The sequence below is a fragment of the Cephus cinctus genome, unplaced genomic scaffold, assembly GCF_000341935.2.
Source record: "Cephus cinctus unplaced genomic scaffold, Ccin1 Ccin1_scaffold0101, whole genome shotgun sequence".
NCBI lineage: Eukaryota > Metazoa > Arthropoda > Insecta > Hymenoptera > Cephidae > Cephus > Cephus cinctus.
The window spans coordinates 2,725,941-2,740,998 of record NW_014332838.1 but is presented as its reverse complement, the minus strand read 5'-3'; the positions used below and the strand labels follow the sequence as shown (position 1 = coordinate 2,740,998).

Here is a 15,058-nt window from a genome sequence, read left to right as displayed (position 1 = left end):
TTTACTTGTTTAGAAAAGGCTTTTACGACCTTCATAGAGCCCAAAGAAACATTGAAGAAGATGAAAGTCTTACTTTTGAACACACTGGTGTTGAATCTAGCTCCTTGGCCGCCCATAATGTCAGAAATCTGTTGCAACAGACCGGAAGGTCCCGAACCATCTTTCATTTGAGTCTCGATGATGCGTTCCAGCTCTTCTCTAAAGAGTCGTGAGTTCATCATCATCTCGACGCGCTTCCTCCTCTCCATCTCTCTCATGTCCTGAAGAAAGAACATATTTTATTACAATTTCACGCTCGCAATTCTTTATTAAAAAATCCTTTTCCACTCACCGCATCGATATCAGCCGGTCTCATTTTGCTTTTCTCTTCCTCCGTCAAACCGTCCACGACTCCATTGGTGTGCGGCTCCGAGAGCTCTTGCTGACTCGTGTCCGCCATCCTCGAGCCTCCCCCAGCTAACACCAACTGAAACATTCGTAAAGTGGTGACACTTAAATAACTGCCGTACAAATAATATAGAATTTTCAATATACAGAACGTTCGAGCAGATGCTAATACTCAAAACTGCTTGACCTTCTGACTAATTCTGGAAATTCGATTTGGTACTTATCGTTCGAGCACCCTAGATAATTCAGAACTCAAAGACCGTCTGGATTAAAAAAAAAAATCCTTATCATTTGCTAACATACAATATTAACTATTCAAATACTTTTTCAAACCAGATCCACAAACTCACCAATTCCACCTCAAAATCCTCTATAAGATCTGGGTAATTGATTAGTGTATTCAAAATCGCCTGGTTTACCACATTCGCAAATAAAGTCAAGTGGAGCATCGCGGCTGTAGCTATTTTCACGCCACGAAATCTCCCCTTTTTTTTCACAGTATCCAAAATCAAACTTCTCGCAGTGCCTACTTATTCGTTCCCTGACCATCCAACCGTTATCAGCTACCACCATCAGTCTGCACGAACGTCACATGACTATTCGAGAGAGCCAAAAAAAAGGCAGTCTACAAAATTGCGTGAATTAATCCCAGGTGTCCCGCTTCAACGACGAACTCAAACTTCTATTTGTTCCAAGCTGCGTCACGAAGAACGTTAACTCATATCGATGTCACCTGCTGTACGAGGATATTAAAATTTTATTATTCCTTGCGCAAGACTTTATAGGCCTGGTGCACGCGCATATGTTCCGTTGCACAGCTGCTTGCCTATTACCAATCTAGTTTCTCCAAATAACCGATACCAAGCGAAAAAACGACTTTTCGGAAGATACACAATTTATTCGGTTCGTCGATCCCTTGGGTTAATAAAAATCAAAATGGATGCCACGATATCCAAGGAGTAGTTATTATCCAATTGCACCATTGCGCAATGCCCTTGGCAAGTGGTTCCGAGTGGAAAGGCTGACTCGTTACTTCAAAAGCAAGTATGAATTCACTCCTTAGAAAAAACTGACTTAAACTTTCATCTATCAATGTAGAATCCGAATGTTCTATAGTCCGTGCGCGATACTTGTTTGTCGAATTAATAGCAATGACACTTTAGCACGAAGGACGTGCCCGGCACGAAATTCCGCGAGATAAACGTGAAGTAGTATCCAGAGCGAAAGCTCAAGCGATGCCCTGTGAAAAGCACGCCAAGAGCTTTGGCCAAACTAAACCGCGGCGGATAAGACACAGAGAGAGAGGAGCGAGCAGCATCCTTGGCAATCCTTCCCACGACGAGCTTATGTAACTCCTGCGGCGCTTAGGACTCGCCAAGGAAGAGCTTTCGCGAGAAATCTCAAAATTACCTCGAATTCCTTTTAAAAAAAAGAAAGATGACGTCATTAAACAATATAATAACGTACAAGGGACTAGATATTCTCTTACTTTCTTTCTTCCAGGTATAATTGTCATTTTAAAATGATTTTGTACTCAGGTAAAAAATTTGATTTCTTTTTTTCTTCGATACTCACGAAGTGACAATCGAACACGTTAATTCAAGGCGAAACGAATTCGCACTGACGCGTGACTTCACGTCATAAATGGTCAACGCGATCGCGCGGCGTATCTTTTAACACGGTCGGGGTGATTACGCAATGACGATGACATCACCGAGTGTCATCGTTCGAATTCGAGTGGGATTTTTAACGTTGCTTTTTTTCTCCCACCGGATATAACGCATCGGCTCGATATGGAAAAAATCAAAAATCCATGTAAGTCTATAAATTGTGCATACCTAAGCGGAAGGGCGAGAAAAAGATGCTAGTTGACTATCTATACGGAGGTCGAAAAAAAATGATAAAAAAAATAAAACATTTATTTTTACACGTTACTTCGATGAATCACTAATACACGAAAAAGATACGATATCCAAAGCAATCGATACCGATAAATCCTAATCAAGCCGTCAAACGTCGAAAAACTTCATTTCACTGTGCTGCGTATCGCCAAGAAAACAATACACCGATCTGAATATTGCGTAAAAAAAAAAGAAAAAAAAAATTATCACGAAAGATCGAAAGTGACCAAAGTCAAAAAAAGTCTTGTACCGCCTTAATCGACAGAACAGCTAAAAAAAGTGAAACACGTAAGAAATCAATCGTAAAGCACGTTTTCTCCGTTCATTGATACTTTGCTGGTTTTATTTGATTATTCAAATGGGAGCTCGTTTGCATAAGGCCAAGCAAATGCCAAGAGGGGGCTTGTAAGACGAGCATTCAAAATTACGAAACGTTTACTCTAGATTGAGGACATGATCGTTTAAAGGCGCTGCACGTCAACCGTCGGACAATTCCGGCAATTGACTTTGCCCATACTTCTTGCAAACACGTTTCTTTCGTGTCCGCCACAGACTTCGTGGATCAGCGATAAACTACTCGTACCGATAAGCACTAACTACGTTAAATACCTGTACGGAATTTTATCAATAAAAAAAAATTTAATAAAATAATCAGATATAAAAATAATAACCTGTCGGTATGTTCCCATTTTGATTTTTCATACATGCAGCACGTGTTTATATATATATATATCCACATCTGTAATCCAAACAGAACCTCTCTGTAAGACAGTATCTTGTTAGTTTGAAAATTCTCTTATCTAAACGACCAACGATAACAATAAAAAAGGCCGATGTTTCCAACAAATTATCAAGAGCCCACGCCATATCGTTTCTCGGGTCAATTGTTAGGGATTTTCTACATCTGTTTATATCCATTAGGCGATAACCTATGGTAATATTCACGAAAGAGATAACAATTTTATTTATACTATGTGTCGTAGATTGTGTTCCTTTGTCGTATACATATTAATCTCCCGATTTCACACTATTATTCTCATATATCTTGGTGACCGGATGACGTCATATTTTTTTAAATTAAAAAAAAAATAAGTCACACCGTAATGGGATCGGAGAGACGATAAAGCCAGAATTTCCTATGGCTTTAATTTTCCATTCGTGCGACATCAAATCGCCATAAGCTTCTTAACCCCTCGGAGCCACCCCCTTGTAACCTTCTTCCACTGTCATCCACTTTGGCCAACTGTACATAACCTTTCAAGAGCCCCTATAGACATTCGACGTGCCCGCGTGCGGCCTTCGACCAATATCGAAAAGAGCGTCACCCGTTATTTTACCAGTCCCAAACGGGTATAGAGACCCTTTGTACCAGCAGGTAGCTAGCCTGTGTAAATATCAAGTCCCTACGCGTCAGTGACGCTAGCGACCTTCGCAAGCACGTTGCACATGGGAAACGAGTTAGAAAAACAAAATTACCAACGACTCGGCTAGTTACGTAATTCTGGTTAATATAAACATGCAAAATATTCCGGTTCGATAGATTGGGAGTTGGGAATAAATAAATAAAAATTATTGAATCTTTGGCTCAGTGACGGAACTCGGATCGATAGTTTGAACGGTGCTCGAGCCTCTTGACTGCCGCGACGTCTGTCTACGTTTTTGTTACTCGTCGACCCTCCTCGTGTTTCATGATACCTCGTGGCTTCTTCTCCGTCTCTGTCAATTATTCGTATCTGCACGAGTGGAACAGCCAGCACGGAGTGTGGCGTACCTTGGGAGGCAGATTGAAGGGCAAGGCGGGGTGCCTGGTTGGAATCGATTTGTAATTTGGACGAGGGAGGGAGGGAGGGAGAGAGAAAGGGGTGTAAAAAAACAAGGAATGCCAAGAACCGCGCCACCCTCGATTCTGGCGACAGTCTGAAGTAGCGACTCGACAAATGGCGAGAGGGAGAAGAAAGAGTTGGCTTGAAAAGTTACTCCCTCGCAACCGGCAGGCCGAACTGTTCGCGTAAAATATTTTTCACGTTTCGAAAACGACAGTCGTAGGAAACCGAGCGATAAAAGGGAGTTTGTCAAATTCGAGTCTACGGATGTTCAAAAGTGTCCTCGACACGCGCCGCGACCGATTCGTCAAGAGTTTCAGTTTATTTTCGGCATGCGCCGAGCGCAGAGGAAGAAGCAACAGATATCCTAAGAGCGAGAGAGAGAGAGAGAGAGAGAGAGAGAGAGAGAGAGAGAGAGAGAGAGAGAGAGAGAGAGATACAAGAGGCAGGAAAACGACAGAGACGAAAGCAGTACGGCTTATCTCGTACACAGCTTTGTGTTAATTTTAGATCCCAATACGTAACCATTAATTATGGCGTCAGTCAAGAATGCAAATAAACCCAAGTATATTTCCTCTTTACCCTCTTACTTCCAAAGCCTCGCCGTTAGAGATTCTCTATCTCGGTTTCTATCCACATCGCGCCATGACTTTCTCCCAATTTCTTTGTCCTAGATCATTCGTCTCTCTCGCCTCGTGCAAGCTTAATAATCGGCAGCGCGTGAGGTAATTGCCGAGAAAAAAACAAGACAGATGGCGCCACGAGCGGCGGATAAATAGGTAACTAATGAAAGTAGAGAATCGGTCGTCGGAGTAAAAAATAAAGAATGGCCAAAAGGCAAAGATAAAAATAAAAGAGTTACATTGTTTCACAACATCAGGGTCAACAACACGAATTCATCAGGCAACTCTCCCCTCTCTTCCGTCCTATAGACATGTCCTAAGGTTTCTGCATTCCTTCGGCTGAAAAGTTACCAATATTCAGAAACAGACGGCGCAGCGTTTGGTATGACTTTTCGAAACAATGTATATTGCAACAATCTATATCAGAGACTGTACAGTTATAACTCGTGAATATTTGGAGCGTAAAAAGTCCGTTAGACGAAGAATAGAATAAATTCTTCTCCAACGCGGCCAACCAGTTTTCACATAGGCTTCTATTGTATGCCTGTAGACTGGCAGCTACGAGGTACGATATTACTTTTTCTCGACTGCCCAATAGCCGCCCTCTACGTATATACCTATACATCATTCGCACGATATTACAGACACATAAACCGTTATCAATTACCACGCTGATGACCAACGTAAAGTTTATCGAAGAAACAGTAATTTTGCGGCAACAAAGAAAAGCGAAAAAAATGGTACCAACCCTTGACGATAATAAAAAATAAATTTTTCGAGTAAATCTAGAAAATTTGTCACAGCCAGAAAACAAGTCACCCGAAGCATCCGTCTATCCGCAGGAAAAAAAAATTAGCATACAAGCATTAAGTCCCGTTCACAAAGCTACCGAACAATTATTCTCGGGCAGAAAAAAAGAAAGCGTGCTAATTGAAAAATTAAGCGATTTCACAATTAGCAAAGGAAAAAGCACAAAATTATCACACCGAACGTGGGACAGACTTGGGGCGTAAAAAAAATCCTACCGGAAGTCTCTATAACTGCCATAGCCGACGTCGTATCCGGCCTCTCTGAGCGTTGATAACGACCCGCGCACAGTTTCGCCTGTTGCGCGGGTCAGTTCGCCGAATGCGAATGATGGCCCGATGCCAAAGGAACAGAGACAATACGAAATTACGTGTCGTCCGGCGGCGATGAACAATTCGTAGCGCCAGAATCGAATAGACAAACGGAGATCCCGGCGGACGATACGTAGACGCACCGAGCGTACAAGACGCTTCGCGAAGCGAACGGCAAACGTGAATCGTGAATATCGAAGAGACAATTACGACGTTATTTTACCGAACCCGGCTAATGGCAAATGGACCGTAAACAGGCATATCGTAGCGTGACGATGAGTTACGAGGTATTTATCGCCTTACTATGTCATTTCCTTCCACTCGCTCCCTTTGCGTCTGGCTATCTTTCCTCCTTGTTGCGTCGATTCCGCTTTTGCGTGTTACGGTACATTTCAACGATCAGCAATTGGTGCAACAATGATTCGTAGACATTGCACGAGACAGTGGCTAACACGGGTAGAAAGGTTTTTGTCGAAAATTTTTTTGCCACTCGACCAAAAAAAAAATTAATACAAGAGAAGTGACAATTTTAGTCAGGCTGGATCGTCGGTGTGATATATGCGTTGATTAGGGACGCGATTACAGAAGATTCGTAGAATTAGGAGAGAGAAGAAATATATTGGAATATTTCGAATTTAACCCGCATGGGCAATTTGTACCGCAAATTGTACCTGATGTACAGACGAGGTAAAAATTTTTTTTTTAATAATTCGATCTATCGATTTTTCATATTGATTATCGACAATCGAGGCGGGTACAGCGTGTTATCTACAGTGGATGCAAGTCGTTTATCGGAATGTTGAAACCAGGGCTTATCAGTTTCGACGAGTAAAAAAAAGAAGATAAGTGTACCATACGATAAAGAATCGAGTACTCTTTGCGCTTACTGTACGTGAGTGTACATTGAATATGTCACGACATTGTAATAATAAGCATGTAAAGATATGAGGGAAAGAGTATTTGAGACGGCATTGGAAATACGTACGAGTGACAACAATTATTTATATGTTGACCTTAAGATTTTGAAAAAAAAAAATTTTAATTTAAATAAAGATGAGTCAGCACGTGAGACCCGACTGAGATGACGCCTACATAAATACACTGTACCCGTGATACAACGCACAATAACAAGATAGACCGTAGACTCACATCAGAATAGAACGGTAGAGCCAGACTGAGAATTTCGAAAATTTATGCTTGTGCGCTTAAACGTGATTGACAAATAAAAGCAAGTAGTCGGTCCATTAGGAGAACCTGGCGAGGATGGAATTACCATGGAATGCGAGTGACGCGAGGACGTGACACGTTAATTAGATAAAACGCGATAACTGAACCTAAGTGGGCCAATTTCAAGCGGCTACAGATTCCTGCGTTGTGAACGATAGCTTAAAGATCCCGTGGGACGGTGCAGAGTAACGGAAGTTAAAAAAAAGAAATGAAAAATAATTACCGCCATAAATTGGTTCCAAGAGCAAGTCAAGTGAATTTTATGATTTTTGCATTTTTTTTTTACAAAATTCAAAAAACCCCGGATTCTTACTGCCGTAATAGGTTATACATCATAAATATAACTATAGAGTTGTAAGTATACGGACAACTTAGGATAAAGTTGTTCCAAAGGTAAAAAGATCCTGTCTGGGTGACTCTTACGTCTTAAGAGCCATACGGAGATGGCCCCTCGAAAAGCACGTTTACTCGTATACACGTACTGTACACGTTTTTGCTAAGTACAAGAAATACGTCTCGGAAGGGTGCGCGATTAATAACGGGAAATCCATGGCAGATGTCAATATGGATTTACAGTGCTACCTTTTTCATCGACAATTATAGTATCCTCCTGTGGAAATCATTAAAACCGTCATTGGATTTTTTTTTCCTTCCGTACCCTCTTGGAATTCAATTCGAATTCCGCGTCTTATAAGGTGGCGATGGTGGGACGATGAACCTCATTAACCAGAAAACCATTGAGCAATCGAACAGATTCTCTTACACGAGAATTCCTCCATTCAGCGATGCCACTTTGCAGCGAGGTAAATGGAATTTTACAATAAATCGCAATCAAGTCAAATTGTTGGTTACGTGGGAACGGATAAACATAATTGACGGCATGATTAACGGTGACAGGCCGTTACGTCATTCTCAAAACGAAATACAGATCAATTTCTCAAATACATATACGATATTCCTTAATTATAAATTTTCCAAAATCCTCATACGACCTCAAATCGACTCATCCTCAAAAGATATAGTTAAAAAAAAAGTCATGCGCAACTTGTCCCTAACCCTAAATCATTACAAGGGCCTACGGCTAAATTGACAGTCTGACGTATGCCATGGCAAAGCCCAAGTCCCGTGAACAATAAGACAGAGAAAGAAGAAAAGAAAGTCAAGCAAAAGAAAAGAGTGCAAAGAGCATGGTAAATCAAGGAAGTGACGCGGCGGTCTTGAACTCGGTCATGCCAAAATGACAGTTGGCAATGACTGCGAGCTGCCGTGTTCAGTGAAGTAACAAAGAGGAAACGTAGTTTTCTTCCCTCTTCTATACGAGGTGGTGAAATCCCTTCCCCTCCCTGCCACCCCTACTAGCCCAGCAGCAATAACCCCCCTCCGCCCATGCCACAGTCTTACGCGTCACTCCCACCATACCTCCACCGTAATTCCCCCACCAAGCGTCCCGCCGAACAGAGAGCAGAGCTCATTCCACTTGCCACCGTGCAGCGAGGCGGGTCGAGACCGGTCTTGGCCTTATGCTCGATACACACCGTACGCTGTACAGTAATAACGGTAGTGCGTACGTACTGTACGGCTGGATGGCTACGGAGGCGTAACGTAAAGCATCGCAGTGGGTAATAATTATGTCTTTAAGGTCAAGAGGCAGAGATCATAAATAACGTGGAGGTCAAGGAGAATTACGGCTTGTTCCAGCGTACGGTGGTAGAATTATAAAAAAAAAAAAAAAAAAAGAAAGGAGATTCCCACGTGCAACTATTATCTCTCTTGTAGATATAATGTAGAACGCATTAAATTCGTCATACGGAATAGCAAGTATTACAGGCTAAACGTGAGTAGACATACAAGTAAGACGTCTGCACGGTTAAGATAGACTACCTGCATAAAGACAACCTTGGTAAAGATTCTAATCGTTCGCGACGATCGGCCGGCAAAACGCTCGCTTCGCCCGGAAGCGTTACTTAACCTAAATTTGCGGCTTCCGGGAGACTCGGTAACGAGAGGCGAGGTCGTTAAATGGCAGCGATATTGAGAATAGAAGTGATGCTCAAATTCGCGTGCAGTTTTCACGCGATTTTTCGTATTACGTGAAATTCGTCCATCGTTTCGCGACGCGTTGCGAAAATTGGGCAATTCGAGAAAAAGGAAAATCAAAAGTACAAGTCGCAAGACTGTTATATGAATTTACGGCTAGTCTACCCGGTAATGTCACGCTAACGAAAACCCACGTAGAAATCCAAGGGTTGGTTGAAAACGGGGAAAAAAATGAACCATACAACAGGAGCACCTGGAGGTGAAGGAGGACCGCCGGTACGGCGACGCCAGGACGCGAATTTATTGATCGGGACGCCAAAGGCCCCGACCAGGCGTCGCGACGCCCAACAACCAAGACTCGTTGAACAAGGAAACTAAATCCGTACGATTATTGTTTGAAACAAGGAGCCAAAAATCAATAAAAATTTTTTTTTAAATTGTCAAATCTTAACGGATCGACAGTCCTGAGAAATTCGTAAGAAAAAAAAAAATACAAATCCTAAAAACTATCTGGCACAACCTAACTGTACAAAGATCTATGATCCAAGTCATTGACTGACGTTATTGTCAAGTCATTCGACTGACTCGAGTTACTCAAGCGAAACGTCCGACCCACGTTTCGTCCACGATTGCACAAATACGATTGAGCCCAAGAATTAACGCTATCCTTTTACGTAACACCACGAGAATCCATTACCTGCCGATCATACATCGTCAAGGACCTTAAAACGACCCAAGCGTCGACGCAGTCTATCCCGACCTCAACTTTCCCGTTTCAACGTTAACGTACCCAGCCAGACAAAGTCAGCCAGCTGAGTAGGCTGTAACCTACTTTCAAACTAGCCTTAGGTAAACTCATCATCCCTCCATTCTTCCTCTGAATTGAAAGCCACAGGTCATCAGCACGTCATAAGGTACCGGACCAAAAGATACCGATGCTCCATACCCTGGAGGCAACGTTAAGACCACCATTTTTTTTTTTTAATTTCAACCCCTTAAATTCATATTTGCAAAAATTGTCCATGCCAGAAAAAAAAATGACTGATCTTTTTCTATTCCTTCCCTCAACCCAGGATTCCTCCATTTCCACCACTAGTAATACAGTTAAAGATACACCGAACAGCCTCGTATCCCCTGTATAGGTTATGTCGCCACAAGTGATGTCCGAGGATAAGGAAAAGAAGGTGTGTTGGACTTGGGTTGAAAGTGTGTTACAGTTCAACGCCCACGAGGTGGCTCGCCAGTGTTTATATATATAACGTCACTGGATATAAATAGATCCCAACTGGATAAGATAGGTTCGACTCGAAGATTACTACGTCGCGACTGTTCTCTGAATAATATGCTAAATACGTGTCTATATAGGTAGCCATGTTACTCTCTCGGCACTTACTATAGGTATCACTCGCCTAAGTACTACGGTGCTATAGTATCGGCCCGTTTGCACTGGAATAACTAGACTACAGCCCACTCGCCTACGTTGTATAGTATGTAAGGCTGAAGAAATAGCGGTGTCATCATAGTGGCCGATATTAGCCTCGTGGTTGATCCTACGATAACCAAGTGAATTTTAGGCCGTTCAAATTGTAACACCGATATGTCCCGTCTAAAATCTAATGTAAAACACTGCTGGATTAACTTCTAACCCGTCTCTACTGCGGGGGCTCTACCGGCGGAACGAAGTAATGTTTGCAAAGCGATTGCAGCCGAACTTTTTGTTTCGCCCGCAATGCATCGTGGGAAGAAACCAGAAGCTCCCATAGGAAGGTTCGTTAACCTTGCCAAAGCGTGCAGCGAGCCGGTCAAGCAAAACTTCGTCTTCGTCTCTTCGTGGAGTTTATTTCGAGCGTCGGGAGGCCCGACGAGAAATATTCGAAATGTAACTGCCTAAAGTAGAAAGAGAACCGAAGTCGAAAACCCATGCAGGTTGTTAAAAGAGTCAAGAAGCTTTCGCTCGTGCGACTGCCGAGATTTATGTTTATTCGCAGAGAGACGAATTTACCTATACATATATATATATACTATATATATTCATATACACACACGTCATTATAAAATCACTAATTAGACAATATTGATAAATTACGCAACACTCGCAGAGCCTTACCGTATCTCGTTTAGGCACCTAATTTCCCGCACCCTGAAACAAAAAGCGAAAGAGAGTTAAGGAACGAAAAAAAAAGAGTCCAATTTAAAAACAAAAGAGCAAGCGAGTCGTTCCTCGCGAGCAAAAGCGAAACTCACGCAGGCTCAAGTGAACAAGGAGGAATTTCTTGAAACAGACATAAGAAGTGTCCCGCACTCAGGTCGCGAGTGACTGTAATTCCCAGAGTGCACTCGGGGGGGAAAAAAAACCTGGAAATGCAATTACGTGACCAACCAGTCGAATTTCCCGTAAAGATAAGTCCACGCGATAAAAACAAAGCGGAAGGCCCTACGAGCGAATGCGTGCAGGTGAAAAAAAAATTCGTAACCGGATGTGCAAGGGGTGCGTCTAATTGCAGTTAGCTCAGGGATGCCTTCCGGTTTGGTGAAAAAAAAAAAAAGAGAGACAAGGGTTCCAACGACTCCCACGTGCATAAAAAGCAAATCGATCGGCTCGAAAATTTTCAACTGATTGACAATGCGATATAATTAAATGACAAACATATATATAGTAATACAAGCTACGGTAGCCACTGATATTTCCGATCGTCCAATATCCGACAAGTCGTTCCTCGATCAATGCTTATTTTGGTGGTTCGATTAACGTGACCACGCATGCCAACAGGCAATCACGAAATGCACGATCGATCGTAGCCAAGATAAATAAATAGAGGAGAGGTAGACGAAGAGGAAATAAAAAAATAAAAATTAAAGAGAAATCCGTCGAGAGTCAAAAGGGCTAACCAGAGACGAAAGAAAAAAAAAAAAGAAGACAACTACAGTAATACCAAGCTCAAGAAGCAACAGCAGCTTTTATCGATCATGCTCGTCGACAATGGCGAACGTTGTCGGACAATGACCTCTTCTAACTGGACACGTGCCTTACGTACATATATTATGTACCTGCGTGCAGCCCCGTACGCGGTGGCACGGGCCTATACGTGCAAGAGGTCATAATCGGTACGCCACAGAAGTCTATATACAGATATACAGCAACGCGACTGTATAAAAAAGAGCCGACCAGCGTTGTTGCACGAAAGGCAAGAAAAACGGATATACAATAAAAATAATATTATACAATAGCTGTGCCGTCCCATTATTTCGTGCTAGTCGGGAGACACGCATTGTTGGCCACCTTGACGAACCGCTGGAAATCCGTCATGAATTTTATTATACTCTCTTTTGCCTCCGATAGGTACGCATACGCGTGGACGCACGTGATGCCTCCGACGCTTCATACTGTAGCCAAGTATGGAATATACATTTTCAGTACAAATAACGCAGTGCCGTGCATATAGGCATTTCCGTCGTGAGCGATTGCGAGTTAAAATGGAAAAAAAAAAAAAAAAATACAAGAGTATCGAAGAAGCAGATAACAGAATATAAATGAAAAACACTTTAGGTTCTGATAACCGGTGCCTGATGCTCTGTGAAGAAAGCTGGTCGCAGTCTGATACTTTTTTTTTTCTCTTTTTATTTATGGAAGCACTGCGCGCTCTTTGGTCATTTTTATATCTATAGGTAGGTATTTCGTATCAGATGCGTTTGCCGGGCATCGAACGAAGAAACGGGAAAAAGATTTTCAAACGGGGCCACTAGTGGTCGCTCGGCTCTCACTTAATTAGAGCACGGCGCAACACGAGAAGTCGCGAGTTTTGCCACTCGCGAGAACCCGTGCTGCTCCGCGTTCGTATCATTGCGGTTTTGATACCCGCACACTTTTCTTTTCTCTCTCTCTCCCACCCTCTTATCTCGTATCCTTCTCCTTTTTTCCCTCACGCCCCATTCACATCCTCCCACTCCCTCTCTTCGTCCTCTTCCTATCTCGCTCCATTTCTCACGAGGAGAAAGAAGATGCACGAGTCTCGCGCATGCGCGCTGCCCTCCTACGTGATAATCGCACGATAACCGGCAACAGTAATTGAGCGTTCGTGACTGAAAATCGAATCGCCGGCACGTTGAAACGATCAGAGCGAATATAACGATTTTAGCTTCAATTAAGAGTACTTTTAATTACGAGTTAAATAAATGAAAATCACCGATTGTAACCATTTGCGAGAACAACTATAAGTAGCCTCGAAGCAGACGCCGCGTGCGTTGGATTATTTTATTGAAGAAGGTGAATGGAAATAAGAAAGAGAGAGAAGAAAGATAAATCAGAGAGAGAGAGAGAGAGAGAGAGAGAGAAATGTGAAATTTTCGAGTGAATGATTCCTCTGTTCTCCTTTCTCGATTTTTTTTTTCATTCTTGCCTTATGTTTTCGCTACTTCATGTTTCTGCAACACAAGCATCCGGTATATACATATACAGTATCTATATATATGTATATAATCCGGAATATTTTTTTCGCCAAGTTTCTTCTTCTCGCTCTATCTCTCTCATACACTTTGCTTTTATTTCTTCCACCCCGCCAACCATTTCTCCGTCCACCCCGACGATGAATGGCCCATTGTACTTGAGTCGCGACGACTACACACAGCATTCGTTATTTCCAAGAAAGTTTTAAATCGCGTGCGCCTGAACACGTGACCCTCCAGACAATGTAACGCCTCGGTAACCATAGGTTAGATGCAAGAGACATGCTGCACGACAGCGAAGCTTATACGAAAATTGAATTTTTGTTATTGTACTATTTACGTTAAATCTGGTAACAACCGATCGCGTCAGTCTTAACGTTCAGGCTAATAAAGTCCACGAGTTACGTAAATATTTTTATTACGAATTTAATACTATATTATATTTGTAAATATTTATATTATAAGAGTTACGAGTTACGTAAATATTGTTCACTGTCGCCTCTAACTTCGCACGTTATCACTGCGCGCGATTTGCAATTTAAAAAATTCATTTACACAGTGTCCCTAATCCATTTAGAAATTTAGATCCGAAAACAGTTTTTTTTTTCATCTCCCGACCACTCTACGCGTCTCCATTGGGTTTCTCTGTTGTTCACGATGCATACTGCAATTAGACTTTTCAACTGTAGGTATTTGATATCCCCTCTGTACTTTTCGCTACGGCGATCATTCGAGATGCAGGGACTCGGTAAAATCCCGCGAATAATTAACGTCTGCCGCTTGTTCCAGCAATATCGATCGGCGTCCGCGAAGAGTGTGTGCGGCAAGAAAAATTAACACGGCGGAGAAGAAAATCTTTGACGCGACAAATTTTGCGAATAATAATAATACCAATAATACCTGAAAGCGTTGATAGTCTTATCTAGTAGATCTTAGAGGGCAAGTTATTATACATAGAGGTTGACGGGATTCCTAGTAGTGATTCATATAATTTAGTTGGGATTCTAGGAGCGATTCTCAAGCTCTTCGAGTGTCGGGTTTACGTATCTTCTGCCGGTATATTTGTGCGACTGGTTTGAATGCCCGTTTTGATCCTCGTTATTGCGATACGAATAGTACAAGTTTCATCGTTTTCCATGATACGATAACGTATCGATTAATCATTCGATAATTTATCGGGGTTGCATGAGTATCTCCGTTCATTAAATTTTTTAAAAAATTTTATTCTCAATGCATTTCTTGCTCGACACTGCAATGAACCGACATTGATAAGTCCACAAGCGATACGGGTGAATCCACGCGGCATAAGCATAAAAAATCTTGATCTAATGCATATCCAAAAAAAAAGCTTAGAAAAAAATAAATTTCTATATAATTCCTCGAATAGGCACTAGACGATTTTTAGCAAAGGACCAAAAAGAGCAAGGTCACAATATCCAAAAATAATGTTAATTTGTCGCTGAGAATTCTTAATTCGCACAATTCCCCCCCCCCCCCCC

At 42.1% G+C, this 15,058-nt stretch overlaps 1 protein-coding gene across 19 annotated transcripts in view; it reads right to left on the bottom strand.

Moving 5' to 3' along the window:
• LOC107274735 (protein hu-li tai shao) overlaps positions 1 to 15,058 on the bottom strand; it is a 39,471-nt gene that overhangs the window by 18,243 nt on the left and 6,170 nt on the right. For 16 of the 19 annotated variants that reach the window (XM_025091969.1, XM_025091975.1, XM_025091974.1 and 13 more), the window contains exons 2-4: positions 11,224 to 11,256; positions 332 to 466; positions 74 to 260 (exon numbers count right to left, since the gene is read on the bottom strand). In XM_025091969.1, the coding sequence (XP_024947737.1) occupies positions 74 to 260; positions 332 to 439 (295 nt within the window). In that variant the 5' untranslated portion in view covers positions 440 to 466; positions 11,224 to 11,256. The remainder of the gene's footprint in view (positions 1 to 73; positions 261 to 331; positions 467 to 11,223; positions 11,257 to 15,058) is intronic. The other 3 variants (XM_025091971.1, XM_015754177.2, XM_025091972.1) reach the window with 1 other exon arrangement.